Source organism: Melozone crissalis, unplaced genomic scaffold (genome assembly GCF_028551555.1).
Source record: "Melozone crissalis strain CALT ecotype California unplaced genomic scaffold, PUWL_Pcris_2 ptg000036l_1, whole genome shotgun sequence".
In the NCBI taxonomy this organism is placed as follows: Eukaryota; Metazoa; Chordata; class Aves; order Passeriformes; family Passerellidae; genus Melozone; species Melozone crissalis.
In genome coordinates, this window is record NW_026535814.1 from 2,229,323 (window position 1) to 2,245,466 (window position 16,144).

Here is a 16,144-nt window from a genome sequence, read left to right on the forward strand (position 1 = left end):
TCAGAAACATTGAGTGTGGTGTGACCTCATACCACCGAGTTCTTCAAGATATTCAGTGTTTCCATCTGTTAACAAAAATTCCATTAATTTAAGGTGTTAACTGCAGTGTTAACTGTTGTAAATCATTTAAAAGTCAGTTTGTTTGTGAGTATGTGAATGTAATGTTATCAGTGAACCACCTTTCCATATAGAATTTTTGTGATGGATTATATTCTCCAAAATGGAACACGTGAAGAGTTAGATGTGAGGTTTGAATATAACTGTTTAGAAGCAACTCTCTCAGGAAGTTTTGTGATGCATATGAGGACTGCAAATTTGAGTCTGGAAGGAGTTGAGCAACTGTGAAGCAGGAGCTAACCAAAGTTGGAGAAAATTGCTAAATTATGTTTTCTTTATTTTCAGAAAAATGTCAAGTATTGCTCTTTTGCTTTTGCCTTTACAAAGGTCAATTGGATTTTAAAAAGCATCAAATCAGCTTGTACTGACTGCTGATTGTTTATTTAAATCTTCAGATATGTTGTTTTGCTGTTACAACAGAGACATGAAAAGTTTTAGTGACAAAAATCCTCTATTATAAAACTAGGAACCATACTGGAAATTTTCCTTTTTCTTTCTATGTCTTCTCAAAGAAGAATGATCAAGAGATTTAGTTTGAGAGATTTTATTTTCTGTGTGTGGGTGCCTATAACTGTGTAAATAAAGCTCATCATCTACTGGAGACTTTCTAATGTTTTGATTGTGCTTCAAAAAATATGAAAGAATAAAGCAAGGTGAAAATTGTGACTTATCCTTATAAATGTTCAAATAATTATCATAACTGGTGGTAGATTTTGAAATTTTGGTATTTCTTATGCCCCAGAACCCTCTGGGATTAAGATTTTGAGTTCAAGAAAAGAGAAAATTGGCATTGTAATACACAGAGTGATTTCATTCTGAGTAAAGCAGAGCCAGCAGTTCTTGCAGAACCTTTTTCTTATTCCTGACTTCTGAAAGGTAACAGGAAATCAGTGATTCTCACCATGAAGACTTCTACTTTCCTTTAGGGCTTTGTTATTTTGACACTAGCTTGTCTCCCCCATTATTAGCCAAGTAGGCCAATGTACGTGACAGAAATTTTTGCTTCATAAAAGGAATATGTATTTACAGATCTGGTTTTAATTCTCTAATTCTCTCTTTTAAATTCTTTAATTTCTTTTAGTGAACAGAAAAGACTCCCCACCACTGGGCACCTAATTTATCACACTGATGTCCAAAGACTTTTTATGTGGTCAATAAGGAGGGAAATGTGATTCCAAAGGATGCTTCACCAGATATATGTGATGTTCCTGCTTTCACTTAGTATAGCATTTCTGTATTTAGGCTCTGTGATTTCATCTCAAAGACAGACTTTAAGCATCTTTGCCCCTTTCTGCCTGGATTTTAAAAAAAAATCTAAACTAGATGTTGTATACATTGAAAACAGAAAGTCTGAAATCACCCATCCCAGTATTTTTTGGGTTATTTCAGAATCCCTTTTCTTTTTCCTGTAAGAAATAGGTAATCTCAGAAGGAGAAACAAATTATTTTTATCTGCATTTCTGTGGGGTCTTTGCTTTGCAGATAAGTACAGTGTAGAAGTACAGTGTAGAAGTCCTTCACAAAGCTCCAAGTAAGGCCATGGAGTCATGATGAGATATTTGGACCACTTGAAGGTTTTTTAAAGAATCACTCTCTAAAGACATAGTCTAAACTCTAAGAAATCATCTGAAAATGCTTTAACCAAGATCTAGTTGTGTGTGCTAAATTTTATCTGAAGTTGTTATACTAATCACTCGAAAAACAGTTTAACTGTCCTACTTTCCTTGCAGACACATGAAAACCAACTGAGAAAGTTTCTTTAGAGTAGGTTATGAAACCTTAGAAATATTTAAATTAATTAAAATTTGATAGTTTTGCAGCAAATATGTTTGTAGTAAACCACATAACTATTTGGTGTATTTAGACAAATTTACAGAAATTTGGAAAAATAAATATGGAAAATGAAAACTTCTAAATGTAGTATTTTTACTAATGTAATATAAATTTTAAGTTCATGTGTGTTAAAGAAATTTCAAAGAACGCATGGATAATAATTTTCTGCTCGTGCAAATCATCACAACAGCATACAATTATATATGAAAAACAGAGACTAAATTATTTTTTTTTACAATTATTTTTGTAGTTCACCTGTAGATAGCCATGTCTGTCTGATCAGCCTGTCAATCTTCAGAGACAGGTATTATAATTTCGTTATAGATGGCAAGAATAAAAACTATGGGAAGATAAGTGACTTTTCTGGGGCCAATGCAACACCTGCAATGTGAAGCAGTCTTAATGGCTCCTACATTTCCCATTTGTTCTTAATTTGTTAAACCACATTACCACCAATCTCTCAGTCTGTATTTCCTCAAGTACTTTATTTTTTGGAATGAATTTTATTTTCTAATTGGAAACCACAGTTAGTTCTAACAGAACATTAAATTCCTGTAACAGCAGAAAGTAGAAGGAGCTGTGGGATGAATGATTTTCAGGACAATCTAAATAAAGACCCTCTTCCTGGAAATGTCTCTTTTTAGATTACCACCCTCATTTTCATTGACAAAGAGCATTAGCACACACTAAACTATGCCACTTTTCTGACGTGGTTTGGCTTAGTTTGTAAAAATTATTTGTAATAGATAAAGTTAGAGGGAAGAGACCAGTTTTATCATCCTTGCCACAAATTTTATTCTGGTAATGTAATATTGTGTTTAATTTTACCTGTAGTTTTGCATGTAGTAATTCATTGTGCATGAACCTTAACCTAATGCAGTGAGTGCCGTTGCAAATAACTGAATGCATATGCTTTAAGGAGTTCTGTATCTGAATTCAGAGGAAGGTTCTGTGTGGAGCAGTTACTTAACATATAGGGTGGAAGTTCATCTGAATGTTAAAACTTGCATTTTTGCTGAGTGTTCAGAAAACAATTGTGCCTTGTGCCTAATTTATCAATATTAAATTACCTTTACATAAACATAGTTATATAGTTTTTTTATATAGTTATAGATAATTACAGGTAAATACAAATATGTATATATTAATATAAATATTTGAAAATATTTTTATGTCTTAGCACCACTGTAAAAAATCCTCACAAGCTGTTGTAGCTTTGAAAGACTCTTAAGGAGAAACATGGACTGACTGTGAGGTGTATGTGGAGAGGGAGACTGTGATTTTACAGAGAGAGGCCTTGGAGAAGCTGTCTTGGCTGAGTTAAGTAGTGTCATTATGTTACATTATACTGAAGTCTTCTGAGGGACCATGTATCAAGGACCACCATCCTGGTGTTGGTGGTGAAGAGATTGTGCCCAGTATAACAGCAGAAAAAGAAAAAAACATGCTCAGGTTCTTACCATTCCCAGTGGCCTCACTGGAATGGAATATTGAACATCACCCTACAAATTTCTGCATTTATGAAATTATATGAATTATTGTAATTATTAAATACATTAAATGACACTGCCACACCAGCCTGTGAGAATTCCAATACTCCCCTATGTCACTAGGTTTTATATAGATTTATGTTTTATCTGTTTAACATAAAATTGCTTCAAAATCTACCTGCCTGACAAAGTTTCCCTGTCTCACTTCAGAATTTCTTACAAACTCCCTCAGTAAATTGTTTTTACATCTCACCAGACTTTTCATTACTCACTTATCAGCCCATTTCTTCTGCTGACTTCAGCGAGGAGCCAAAAAGCTTCTGCAAACATATGAACATGCAAATTTTGGTGGTGGAAGTCCAATTAGGTCAGTATTCCCCATCAGATCTGACTTGTAAGTACCTCCAGGCTTGTCGAGCTCACCTCTGTGTTGGTCCTGCTCAGCAGGCAGAGCCAGTTCTGTCTGGAATAAAATCTGCAGGGAGGAGCAAGGTTGGAGTTTTCTCCCAGCTTCAGTTGGTGGAGGGATAATGGCAGAACTGCTAGCTGTCTTGCTGCCTCTGGGAACAAAAAAGTGCAAAGGCTGACAAAGTCAAAAAGTACTAAAGCGAAAAACAAAACAAAATTTGTCAGAGCCATGCACTCTCCTCTTGACCCACACTACAGCTCTGCAGCTGGTGGTTGTCTGTGTTTGCTCTGCACTGTACTTGCCATGCAGCCTAGATATCTCTGTCAAACACTTTGGATGATTTGGCAATGAGAAAACATGATCCTGCAGAACAAGCAGGACCGTAGAAAGGTGCTGGAAAAGAATAGATGGTAATCTTCAGCCCTCACACAAGGTGGATGGCCTCAGAAGGACATATATTATATGCTAAGCAATAGGAAAATAAAAGCTAAAATAAAAATAAACAAGCAAAACAAAACAAAACAAAAAAATGCTCAGAAACCAAACCAAAACCAAAACAACAAAAAACAGCTGAGAAATGTCTTGCTTTTAAAAACATGTGAAAGTCCACCCTTCAACAGTTCCTATAGTTTTTTTCTTTGAAGAAATCCTCCACAGATAGCAAGAATGCATCACAGACCAGGTAAAAATATTTCTGTTAAGTGCTGCAAACATGTCTTAGGTAATTTCTGGCATTAATCCATTGCAGAAAATTTCTAAGAAGGAGAAGGGAGCTTTTCATTTTCCAAGTGCAAGAGGAACCAGCAGTTTTGATATATATTCCATGATTTAGACTATCTTTTGCTGACTATGAGTAAAGCTACTTTGTGGCAAAGTTCAATGAATGTACCAACATGTAGAAATCAAATGTTCCACTTGCTTAGTTTTGAAATATATTTATATATCCTTTGTCATTACATTGGTATGTATTGACATACAATTTTTGTTTTCATTAGTAGAATTAATAAATAAACACTTAATACTATATACAATATCAAATAATATTTAATTATACTATATATACTTAGTTATCCTTATGTTGGCCATTACTCTCCCAAGTGTTGCACTTGTCTCAGAAATGCAGAGGAATCCCTGTTTAGAACCATTGGAATTGCCTCAAATGTTAATTTAATTATTTAATTTCCTTTCTATTTTCTGTAAATTTTCCTTTTGTTTTTTTTATTTTTTTTACACTTTGTTGGTGTTTCTGTCTGAGTCTGTTTAAAAAGTCCTGATGGAAATTTTTGTGGCAATGTTCTTTTCCATTAAAAAAACCAGTTGTAACACACAAATGCAAATTCTAGAAAGCTTTCTAAAAAAAGCCTCAAGACAATGGTTTCTACTAGAAGACTTGACAGTGAGTGCACCCCAAGCAAGTTTGCTGGCAACACCACGCCGTGTGTTGCAGCTGACATGCTGGAAGGAAGCGATGCCATCCAGAGGGACCTTGACTTGCTTGAGACTGGGTGCATGCAAACCTCACAGAGCTCAACAAAGCAAAGTGCAAGGTCCTACGCTTGGGTGGTGGCAATCCCAAACACACCTACAGGCTGGGCAGAGAAGTGAGTGAGAGCAGCCCTGAGGAGAAAGACTTGGTGGTGATGGTTGATGAAAAGTTCAACATGAGCTGGCAGTGTGCGCTCACAGCCCAGCGAGCCAAACGTGCTCTGGGCTGGATCCAAAGGAGTGTGGCCAGCAGGAGGAAGGAGATGATTCTGCCCCTCTGCTCTGCTCTTGTGGGACCCAGCTGGAGTGCTGTGTACAGTTCTGGTGTCCCAACAGACGGAGGATGTGGAACTGTTGGAGCAAGTTCAGAGGAGGGCCAAGAAGTTGATAAGAGGACTGGAGCATCTCTCCTAAGAAGGCAGGTTGAGAAAGTTAGGGCCATTCAGCTTGGAAAAGAGAAGGTTGTATAGAGACCTCCTAGCAACCTTCCAGTAACTGAGGAGGGCCTACTGGAAAGCTGGAGTGGGACTCTTTATTAGGAACTGTAGTGATAGGACAAGAATAATGGGTACAAACTGAAAGAGGGAAAATTTAGGTTACATGTGAGGAAGAATTTTTTCTCTGTGAGGATGGTGAGGTACAGGAAACAGGTTGCCCAGGGAGACTGTGGGTGCCCCAACCCTGGTACTGTTCAGGGCCAGTTTGGATAAGTCCTTGGGCAATCTGGTCTAATGAGAGGTGTCCCTGTCCATGGCAGCTGGAGTCAGGACGAGATGATCTTTAAGACATATTCCAAACTCTTAGCATTGTATGATTCTGTGATCAAATCCCTATTTAGTAATGAGTCTGTTTTTTATTTTACTTCGAGTAGCACTCCCTGTGAAAAGAGATCTGAAGTGCTCTCTTGAGGTACATTTTATTCTCTCCTTGCACAGACTGGGGGCTTATTTTCTCAAGACAAAAAGTGAGTGATTTCCATGACAGAGCCAAATTATACCTCTGCCTTCTCTTGTTCACCTAGTTGTCAGATATGGAAGGACATCTAGTTTTTGTCCTAATTTTTGCCGACATTTCTCTTTTCTTGAGGAGCACACCTAACCAAAACAGTTTTATCTTCCTGCTTTATAAAACTTGTCTTCTGCCATCGTTGAATCTGTGGAAATGTAGTAAGTATCTATAGGATTTTTTTCACTAAAATCAAGGGAAGAAGAGAGTACAAATTGCTGACAGTTCACATGAATATCACTTAACAGCAAAGCCTGCTATACAAGAACTCTAGTTCTGAGAAAGTCAGTTGTCTGGCAAAATTGCTTCTTGAAATAACTTGCACATCTGTTATTCTGGTTGTAAAAATAATATAAAATTAATTTTAAGATATTTGCTGGGGTCAGTTTTAATAAGGGATGGTTGAACATGGTGAGACCTTGTTTGGTTTCCTACAGCCTTGCATGTCTGTAGCTCTTTTACTGGCTGCAGAATCACTGAAGGGTTTTCCAAATGGTCAGAGAATGCTGGAGTACCCAAACACTCTTATTCCCATTAGTCTTGCCCTAAAACACTCAAGCAGAAGATATGACAAATAATTACACCAGTTATCTACAACCCTTCAGTTCCATCCAAGACAGAATTTTTAAAAAATTTCTTGCATTTATGGCTTCTGAAGTTGCAGTGTTCTTCTTATACAGCTTTTTATGGCACTGCACTGAAATACTCCTAAATAGACAGTTTATCCAATTTGTCAGTCAAGAGTAACAAGAATCAAAGAGACAATGGTAGGCATGAGAGAGATTACAACACTGAAAGAATTCCTTAAAGGGGAAAAATGTTGTTATAACAATAACTTCTAGCTTAACTCTTTGAGATTTTCTCTAATGCCATAAACACAAAGTTAGCCTCTGTCTTTTGACTCTTCCAGTCATGAAAAGCCTACTTTCTATTCCCTGTTTCTTTTATTCCTGTATATCGGTCATTAATACACATAAAGAGAAGTTACTGCTTTAACAAAAAATAACAATAAAAATAATAATGTGGTGCAGGAATAGTTCTTTTTTTGGCTCTGCACTGTGATGCTAGTATGTCTGGTCTTTGAATGTAGTTTTTGCAATTGCTAGCTTCTTGTTTCTGTTTTCAACTTGCTTTCAGATATAACTAGAGAATCAACTGTTCTGATACTGTTAGGGAATCTCTTGAACTAGGACCAGATGTTGGAAAGGCTTTTTTTATCCAACTTTTCTTCTCTGGGAAAGTAAGAAAAGCAGTAGTAGGCTTAGATTGGAAGGTATGGTCTAAAATGTGGGTTTGGTTATAAATGTTTACCATGGAAAGCAAGTATGAGAGTAAGTATTTGAAAAATTTTACTAAGTTTATGTGAAAACTTATGACTTCTAATATTTCTAGGAGTTGAAAAATGTGTGAGCATAACCTTACTGTGTTTGGTCTTCTGTTCTCTTTTATGTTTGGTTCATCAGTGACAAATAGTCTGGTTTCGTTGGTATGTGATCTGACCACTTTTTGGTACCAGAGAGGTCCTCCTCATAGGATAAAGCACAAGAAGAACCTAATGCAAAGAGGACCTCAAGGGATGTTGTCTCCAGTTTCTGTTGCCTGTGTAGGAAAGAAAAATGAATAAAAGCAGAGGGTGAAAAAATTCACAGGCTAAGAACTGGGGCAGAGATGGGGAGCAATGGGGTGCCAGTTTGCTTTGTTTGCTCTTATTTGTTCTTAACCTTCTGCCACCATTTTTGGTTGCTGAGATTTGATGACTCTCACAGAGTCTTACTGACTCTCTATAAGGAGTGGCTGGAGCCAGAGCTGTGGGGGAAATTGCAAGCTGCTTCTAAGTGCTGTCTCTCTCATGTTTTCCCTACACCTCTCCCAAAATTCCTGCCTTTGGTGTTCAACTCAGTCATTCTTTCTCTGTTAAGCTTGAAATACCAAAATAGGGCTTTCTTTGTATTTCCAGATGACTGCATTGGAAGGAAGGGACAGAATCTTATTCTATCTCAATCTACACAGTTTGCAAGTTTGGCTAACCATCTGTATTTTCAGTGCATTTTCAAGCTTAACACCCCTCTTTTAATGCTGAATCTGTGCTCTTGAAACAAATAACAACAACTAACCAAAAAAGTCCCAAAATTGCAACCAAAAAACCCTAAAAAAACTGGAATAAAAACCCCCAAGACCTTTTCCGCTATTTACAGTGCTGAAATCAAAGGTAAAAATGGCAGTTGTGTAGGAGTAGTTACAGGTGTGCTGAGAGCTATGCAAAATATTTATAGTGAATACTGAATATCCAAGCAAATCTGATTTTTAAACATGTGCCAAAGTGTGTGAACCTGTCAGGTAAGACTTAGCCGAGTTTAGACTAAATCTGAGATGAGTGCAGTTTGCCAGAAAGGAATTTATGACTTTGGCTTTGAGCAAGAGTTGCAAGATTCAGCATGGTGTTGGCATAGCTGGCTCTGCATAAAGAGAAACTTGGCAGTGTACACTAAAGTTTCAGATGAGACATTAGTATTAGGAAAACTTGTTTAAAATGCTGAAAGCACAATATTTTTTTTCATTATTACAGAATATACCTGTAACATATTTATCTGTGGAATTTACCAAAAAATGAAAGCACTCAAAATAAGTATATCTCAGTGCAGACCTGTAAATGCACTTTCAGTTTAATGATAGATGCATGAATTATTACATTTCTTCATTGCATTTTTTAAGATGGCTTCTGCTCCTCTGTGTGTGTGTGTGTGTGTGTGCGTGTGTGTCTGTGTGTGTGTGTCTGTGTGTGTGTCTGTGTGTGTGGTGGCTGGTTCACCAGGTGATACCTACTGACATGGTATGGGTTTTGCGGTCCTAAACTACATTTATTTATCCTTGATTACATTTCTTATTGAGTTTTTGCTTTTGATGTTAATTTTTAGGTCTTCAGCTGTAACTGACACTAATCTTGTTGTACAGAGCAAAATAGGGTGTAAATGCCTCAGGAACCAAAGTGCAGATAAGCAGTAAATGTTCACAGTTGAAACTGTGATAAGATAAATTGCACGATTGATAAGAGTTACAATGGTTTCATCAAAACTGACGCTTAACGGCAAATAAACATTCTAACAGTTGATACACAGCAGGTCCAAAGTCTACTTACTAAATGCAATCATCAGCTGATGGGGTTGCACTGCTACAGGCAGTTTTACAACAATCACTTTGCTAAGAAACAGAACCACATATAAACAAGGGGTCTTTGATTTATATTTCAAAGGTTATTATTTCTGAAGAGCCATGAGTGGGAGAGGTTAAGTGATGGCTGCAGATGTATCATATGACTAAGATGATACTTCAGTCTTAATAGCAACAATAAAAGATCCTCAATTTGCTTTCAAAATAAAATGTGATTGAAGAAAATAATGGCAAAATAAAATGTACATTGAAAACTGCATAGAAAAATGTCATGCATGCAGTTTATTATAATGATCTTTAAAAGAAAAAGGAAGGAAGGGAAGCAGGAAAGGAAGGAAAGCTTTCCTTGCAGAAATAAATAGATAATTATATGTTTTGTGTTTGCCATTTGGCTCACATTAATAATACTACTGCATGTATGATTCAGTTCCATAACTAATCAAAAAATTACTAGGAAAGATGATATTATCAAATTTATATCGTGCTTTGCACAATGGCACTGATTATGATTTCTTGAATATAATTCCTTTAATTTTGTGAGTAATTTCTTGCTTTGCAGAGACTAGCTTTTGAACTTAGTGAAACATGCAATTTATTTATATTAATCAGGCTGATAATTTTCCCAAAAGAGGTAGGCACTTGTTATGTAAATCAGGGTTAATCCACAGCAGTCTTTGACCAGCCAGTGATGGAAAACAACTTAAAGAAATTCCCATAAATTAATGAAAACCCTAGGGAAGTTCACAAGGAATCAACCAAGGTGCTGAATAGCACACCACCAGAAGTGGCAGCAGCACCTCTGACCATTGACAGCCAACCAAGAAGAACAGTGTGATCACTAAATTAACAAGGAAAGGACTTCCTAGGACTGGTTGGCAACAGTAAATTCGCGCAGTCCAGACAGAGAATGAAATTAAATCTCACCTGATAAAATCAAAAATCTGAAGTAAGACTTACCAAAGCCTAAACTATCATACAGTAATGACAAAGAGCATCAAGAGCTGATCCAACTGTGGACAATTCTTCTGTTGTCCAAGATACATTTGTGTTCTTTATGGGGGTGTTTTTAGCACCTGGCATGAATAAAGGTGTAAGTGTAAAAATAATAGTGCATTTTTTAGACACTCTGTTTTAAGGATCAGAATGAGCCATTTCTGGTAACTGAAATTTTTGGTCTGACCAAGAGGTCAGCTTTCCTTAGAAGCCTTAATTTTGCTTTAAGTATTCTCCTTTAGAAAAGCAACTTTTAGTGATACAGTCATGTGATGATAGTTAACAACCAAAATTTTCCAAATTAAATTAAATTTAAATTTAATTAATTAAAATAAATTTAAATTAAATTAATTTTTTTAGTGCTGATATATACCCAGAAGTAGGTTGAGAAATGGCTAAAATGGAGTGATGAAATCACTTTTTGTTCACAAAAGTCTTCTTAAGATACTTTATATATAGAAATACCATTCCTCTAAAACAGATGATCGTATCTGAATTAACTTCTCTGTTGAAAACAGATGTTTTCGGGGTAGGGTATCTCAGACATGGTTAAAATACTTGTGGGAGATATATGGTGTATATTAGCTTCAAAAATAAGTCTAATACTTTGGTGTGTTTGTGTTTATCAGAACAATAATAAAATCATGTGATGCAGTAAGCATCTTAGTTTTCTCTCTGTATGTAAAAAGGAGATGATGAAAAGATTTGTTGATTGCCTACAATCTCTTTTATCCTTACTCATTATTAGTAACTAGTTAGCTCAGTTTTCTAATTTAGATTTACTGTAGTGTTATATCAGTAATTTGGACACACAGAGTTAGAGGCCGGAGAGAAACTCTGAGTCTTCAGTGCGCAGTGAAGGTTTCCTGTGGATCAGTCCTCCAGTCCTTATGGGATCTCGTGAGGTGTAAAATGTATGAATGTATTCTGTCCTTAATTAGCTAGTTTCCTGCAACTGCTCCTCAAAATAAATAAATCAATCTGTGGTATAGGAAAACTCGCCTCACACAAATGCATGAACCCTCTCACCAATTATATTGTGTACATATATACCAGAAAAAACTCCCTTTTTCTTCTATGGAGTAATTTCCGCAGTCTTTTTGGGGCAGCTTGCTCCAGTGCTTAGTTACCCCTACATTAAATATGTTTTCCTCATATCCAGTTGGAACCTTCCCTGTTTCAACTTAAGACCACTCTCTTTCCCTCTGTCACTTCCCACTGCCTTCTCCATGACTGTCTCTTGTAAGGTGAACTACTGGCATAACCTAGAGCAGCACTGAGGCCGCTCCCACCTCACTGAACAGAAATGTCCCATCAAACTTTTCCATGTGAGCTTTCTTTCAGACAGTTGTACCTGTGTGTGTATGGATATTTTTCCCATAACACTACAAAAGAGTTTATGAGCCAGTTGCTGAGATGAAATGATAAGTGCTTAATTGTCTTCCATGAGCCAATATCAGTAAAATAACCAGCAGTCTTTGCAGACAGTCTCTTGCAGGCTTTTTTCGTATAAGCACCATGTTTGAGAACTATAAGTTTCCTCCCTCCTATATAACTATAAGTTTGTGCTCCCTCCTTTGGACAGTCTAATTGTCTACTTGGAGCATTTCCCACCTTTCTCCATAGGAAATACATTACTACCACCTTTTTCTCTGATCCTTTACTGTGGCATTTTGCTAACACTACTATCATAATTTAACCATAAATGAAATAGGGTTAAATGTTTTCTAAGTAGTCTTGGGGGCCCAATGCAGAGAATTTATGTAGAATAACTATTAACCCTCTGGAGTCCTAGTTCTTGAGCTTAGTTGTTCACGGTGCTTCCATAGGGCCCCAGTCAAACTCAGATTATTAGTCAGTCATTGTAATCTGGGACCCAAGAGATTTTCCTGGCCCCCTGGCACATGCTTATGAGTTGAGGAGCATGGCTCCCAATATATATGCAACAGCAGAGGTTGCTGGTACTAGGCTGAGATTTTGGGGATTGGGTTTAGCTTAGTTTTTTTTAATGAAAACTTCTAATAAAAATATTAATATTTCCCATACATTTAACAGAAATATTATTGCCTGTTTTAATTAATATCCACACCTTGAGCAACCTCTTTTCAATCCTTATGGAGGGTGTAGGTTCCCAGCAGGCCTGTCAGCAGAAATTAACTATTGTCTTCATTTCATTCTTAGTCCAGGCACTAAGGACAAGGTTTGTGAGTCTCTAAAAAAGTACAGTAGTTCCAAGCTAGCTAGAGTTGTTTATATGAAAACACAGAAAACATATATTACAATGCCAACAACCTTATTTTCATAGCAATTTATGACTATTTTTACTGTGTTTTAAAGGTTGAAATTAAAAGAAACACGAGTCACAAGAATGATGAAAGATCATTCAATTCTCAGACTGGTGCTTTTGAAAAAACCGACTGAAACTGAAAGCTGTGGTTGCGCTGACAACAACCTAAGTATCTGCACGCTGTCCATGCTCTTTCAGAGTAAACACCTTGGTAGCTCCTGGCTTGAAAAGAAACAGAAATTCACATTGCATGACATCATATATATGGTCTTTGGAGCTCAATGCAACCTGGGCAGGATCATTTAACTCGTTTTAGCTTCCTAACTACCTTCCTGGGAGTATTTAACAGGGACACAGGACTGTCAGAATATGACCACAAAACCCTTTTGGTGCTTCAAACAAAACTACAGTGATGGTACAAAGAAATTCACATCTACAGAGCATTGTCTTCTTGAGATTCTAGATTTAGAGGGGAATATAGGTGAAAGAAAGATCCATCCTTTGTCCAGCCAAGGAATTCTCTTTCCAGCAAGAATTCCTGTCTAAATGTATTGTCTGCTTAGGAGTATTGGGTTTCATTAGGTGTGAACTTCTGTTGGTAAGACATTGCTCTAACAACTTGCAAGGCAGGAGAAGTAAAACACAGGTTTGGGTTCTGCTATCTGTCTCAGCCTTTGACTTTTCCTGTTCTTAGGCATTAAAATAACCTCCCTGTGTGTCCATGTGACTTATTAGGGAAGGACCCAGAGGAGTTGTCTCATCATCAGAGAATTACATCAGGAGACAGACCAAGTTAAGGAGATAATTGTGACACTTTATTCCATGAGTGTTTGTGTTAGAAAATTGAGTGTCCACACTTGAAGCTACTTGAGGAGAGTGACTTGTCATGGACCTTGTGTACCAATGCCTTGTGTCCCTGCAATTTCAAAAGACAGGGCTGTGCTACATCATCAGCTATTGAGTTTTCTTGGAAAGTACAAAACTACTTGAAATGTGGGTGCAGCTTTTGTGGCTAGGCCCTCAGAGACTGAACTGCCAGAGGCTACTCTGAATTTTGTATTGTCACTATAATCTGTTCTTCTTGGGGGTTTTATCCTTTTCATATCCATAACAACTTAAATTAAAATAAATCCATTTACTGGCCCCATTATGTTTGAAGTATATCAGAGTCCTTGAACTTGTTTATAGAATGAAAAGATATTTTAGTTCATTTTTACCGTCTCAAACATGTTTATATCTGTTTTATGGAATGTATTTACTTATGTGTATCACAAAGAAATTTCCTCTCAGTGAACTGCTCTGAGTTGTCATGACAAATAAACAATAATCTGGAAAAGCAGGAACATGTTTTCTCAAAATAGCTTTTTAGTGGTTTTAGCACTTTTATTTGGTAGTTTTCTGTTAAAAAAAATCTCAGAAGCAGAGTTATATGGTTTTATAGCAGCTGTGTGAGAGTATCTCCAGTGTTTAACCAGCTGAGATTGAAATCCTGTTGAATCCCATTAGCTTTTCTTATGTGTCACTTGGGACGAGATGATTCTGTCATATCATTTTTGCAATAGAAATTATCAGTCCATGTATCATGAGGTGCTGTTGGGTATTTGCAGTCTCTTCTTTTTTCAAGTATTTTCAAAATTTCTTTTGTTAGGAATTCACAAATATAATTACATGAAACTCCTTACTATTTGTAAACCCAGTTAGTACTTCCATGCCAGTGGATACCTTTAAAATGAATTGTTCTGCTTAGTACAATTAGCTTCAGGGTTCTGGAGAACAATGGGAATAAAAAAAACCATTGCAAATGTAATTGTATTGCAGCAATTGGTAAGAATGCAGAAGACTTCCTTCTGTACTATTTTGGTAACCCCTTCTTTAGTAATTATTTCATCCATTAGTTTGCACAGAAAGCTCTGAACCAAGCTACCTGCATTTCACAGCCTGCTTTTCTCTTTCAATCTCTGTTTAAGGGTCTTTATGTCTTTGTGGTATATTTTATCCTGCACAACCAACTTTGCTGTCCTGTGAAAGCAAGTTACACTGTTGACATGAATGGGCATGCAACTCCAGGATCAGCATTTTTCACACATGGCAGTGGTCTGCCAGCTGCAGGAGGAGAGATCAGCAAGTCCACGCAGAACCTCATCAGTGCCATGGAAGAGGTAAGAGTGCTCTGTAGTTCTCTGTAGCCGTTAACTTGTTTAGAGATTTCAGCATTAGTTCTGAAGTGTAACACATGGGAATAAGATGCTAAATGTTATAGGTTTGACAGGGGGGAGCTTTTTCTTTCGTTTATTTTAATAACAAAAATAGGTATCTTTATCCATGTTATTCTTGGAACTTACTGTGCCCTGATAACATCCCACGTAGAGAATTTCTTCTTTCACACTTGAGTCTTCAGATTATTATGGAAGTTGATTAAAGTGTCAAAAGGAGGTAATGAGAAATGAAAATATCAGGTTAATTCTTTCAGCTTACTATAGGTTTTAGATGGCCTTTATGTAGTTAATTTCTCAGAGTTATGATGATCAAAACTTCTGGAAATTGCAATAAAGTTAGAATAAAATGGAATGGAATGGAATGGGGAAAGGAAGTGAATGGGAATGGGAAAAGGGAAAAGGGGGGGAAAAGGGGAAAGGGAAAATAAAAGGGAAAAGGGAAGGGAAGGCGTAGTGGGTTTACCCTGCCTGGATGCCAGGCACCATCTAAAGTGGATGATATAGAGATGTACTTAGCCATATTAATTTATCTATTGCTAACAAAATCAGAGCAACATAACGAAAAATAAAACAACAAAACAACCAACCTTAAAAACACCTTCCCCCCTTTAGCAAGCCTCCTTCTTTCCCAGGTGTAATTCCTCCCTCAGCAGCACAGGGAGACAAGGAATGTGGGTTATGGTCAGTTCATCATCTGTAGCTTCTGCAGCTCCTCAGGGAGAGGAGTCCTTCCTGTACCTGAACATGGGGTCCCTGGCACAGAGGAGAGCTCTCCATGAACTTACCCAGTGGGAGTCCATCCCACAGGCAAGAGTCCCCCCCAGACTGCTGCAGCATGGCTCTTTCTTCCAATGGACGTAGTCCTTCATGGACAGGCTCCAGCGTGGTCTCTGAACACCTCTCACAGCCTCCTCTCAGGCACCCCCTGCTCTGGCATGGGACTCCTTCATCGGTTGCAGTGGCACAGCTGCTTCCTCATGTTCTGCACCACAGGCTGCAAGGGAATCCCAGCTCTTGCATCTAGCGCGCCTTCTCCCTCTCCTTCTCCACTGACTCTGGTGTCTGCAGAATTGTTTGTCTCACAAATTCTCACCCTGCTCTTCCCTGGCCACAGTTACATCTGCACAATAATATTTTTTTT

At 37.4% G+C, this 16,144-nt stretch overlaps 1 protein-coding gene across 1 annotated transcript in view; it reads left to right on the plus strand.

The window, feature by feature from the left end:
• ADGRV1 (adhesion G protein-coupled receptor V1) overlaps positions 1 to 16,144 on the plus strand; it is a 271,123-nt gene that overhangs the window by 246,706 nt on the left and 8,273 nt on the right. The window contains exon 89 of the mRNA XM_054283215.1: positions 14,755 to 14,946. Coding sequence (XP_054139190.1) covers positions 14,755 to 14,946 — 192 coding nt within the window. The remainder of the gene's footprint in view (positions 1 to 14,754; positions 14,947 to 16,144) is intronic.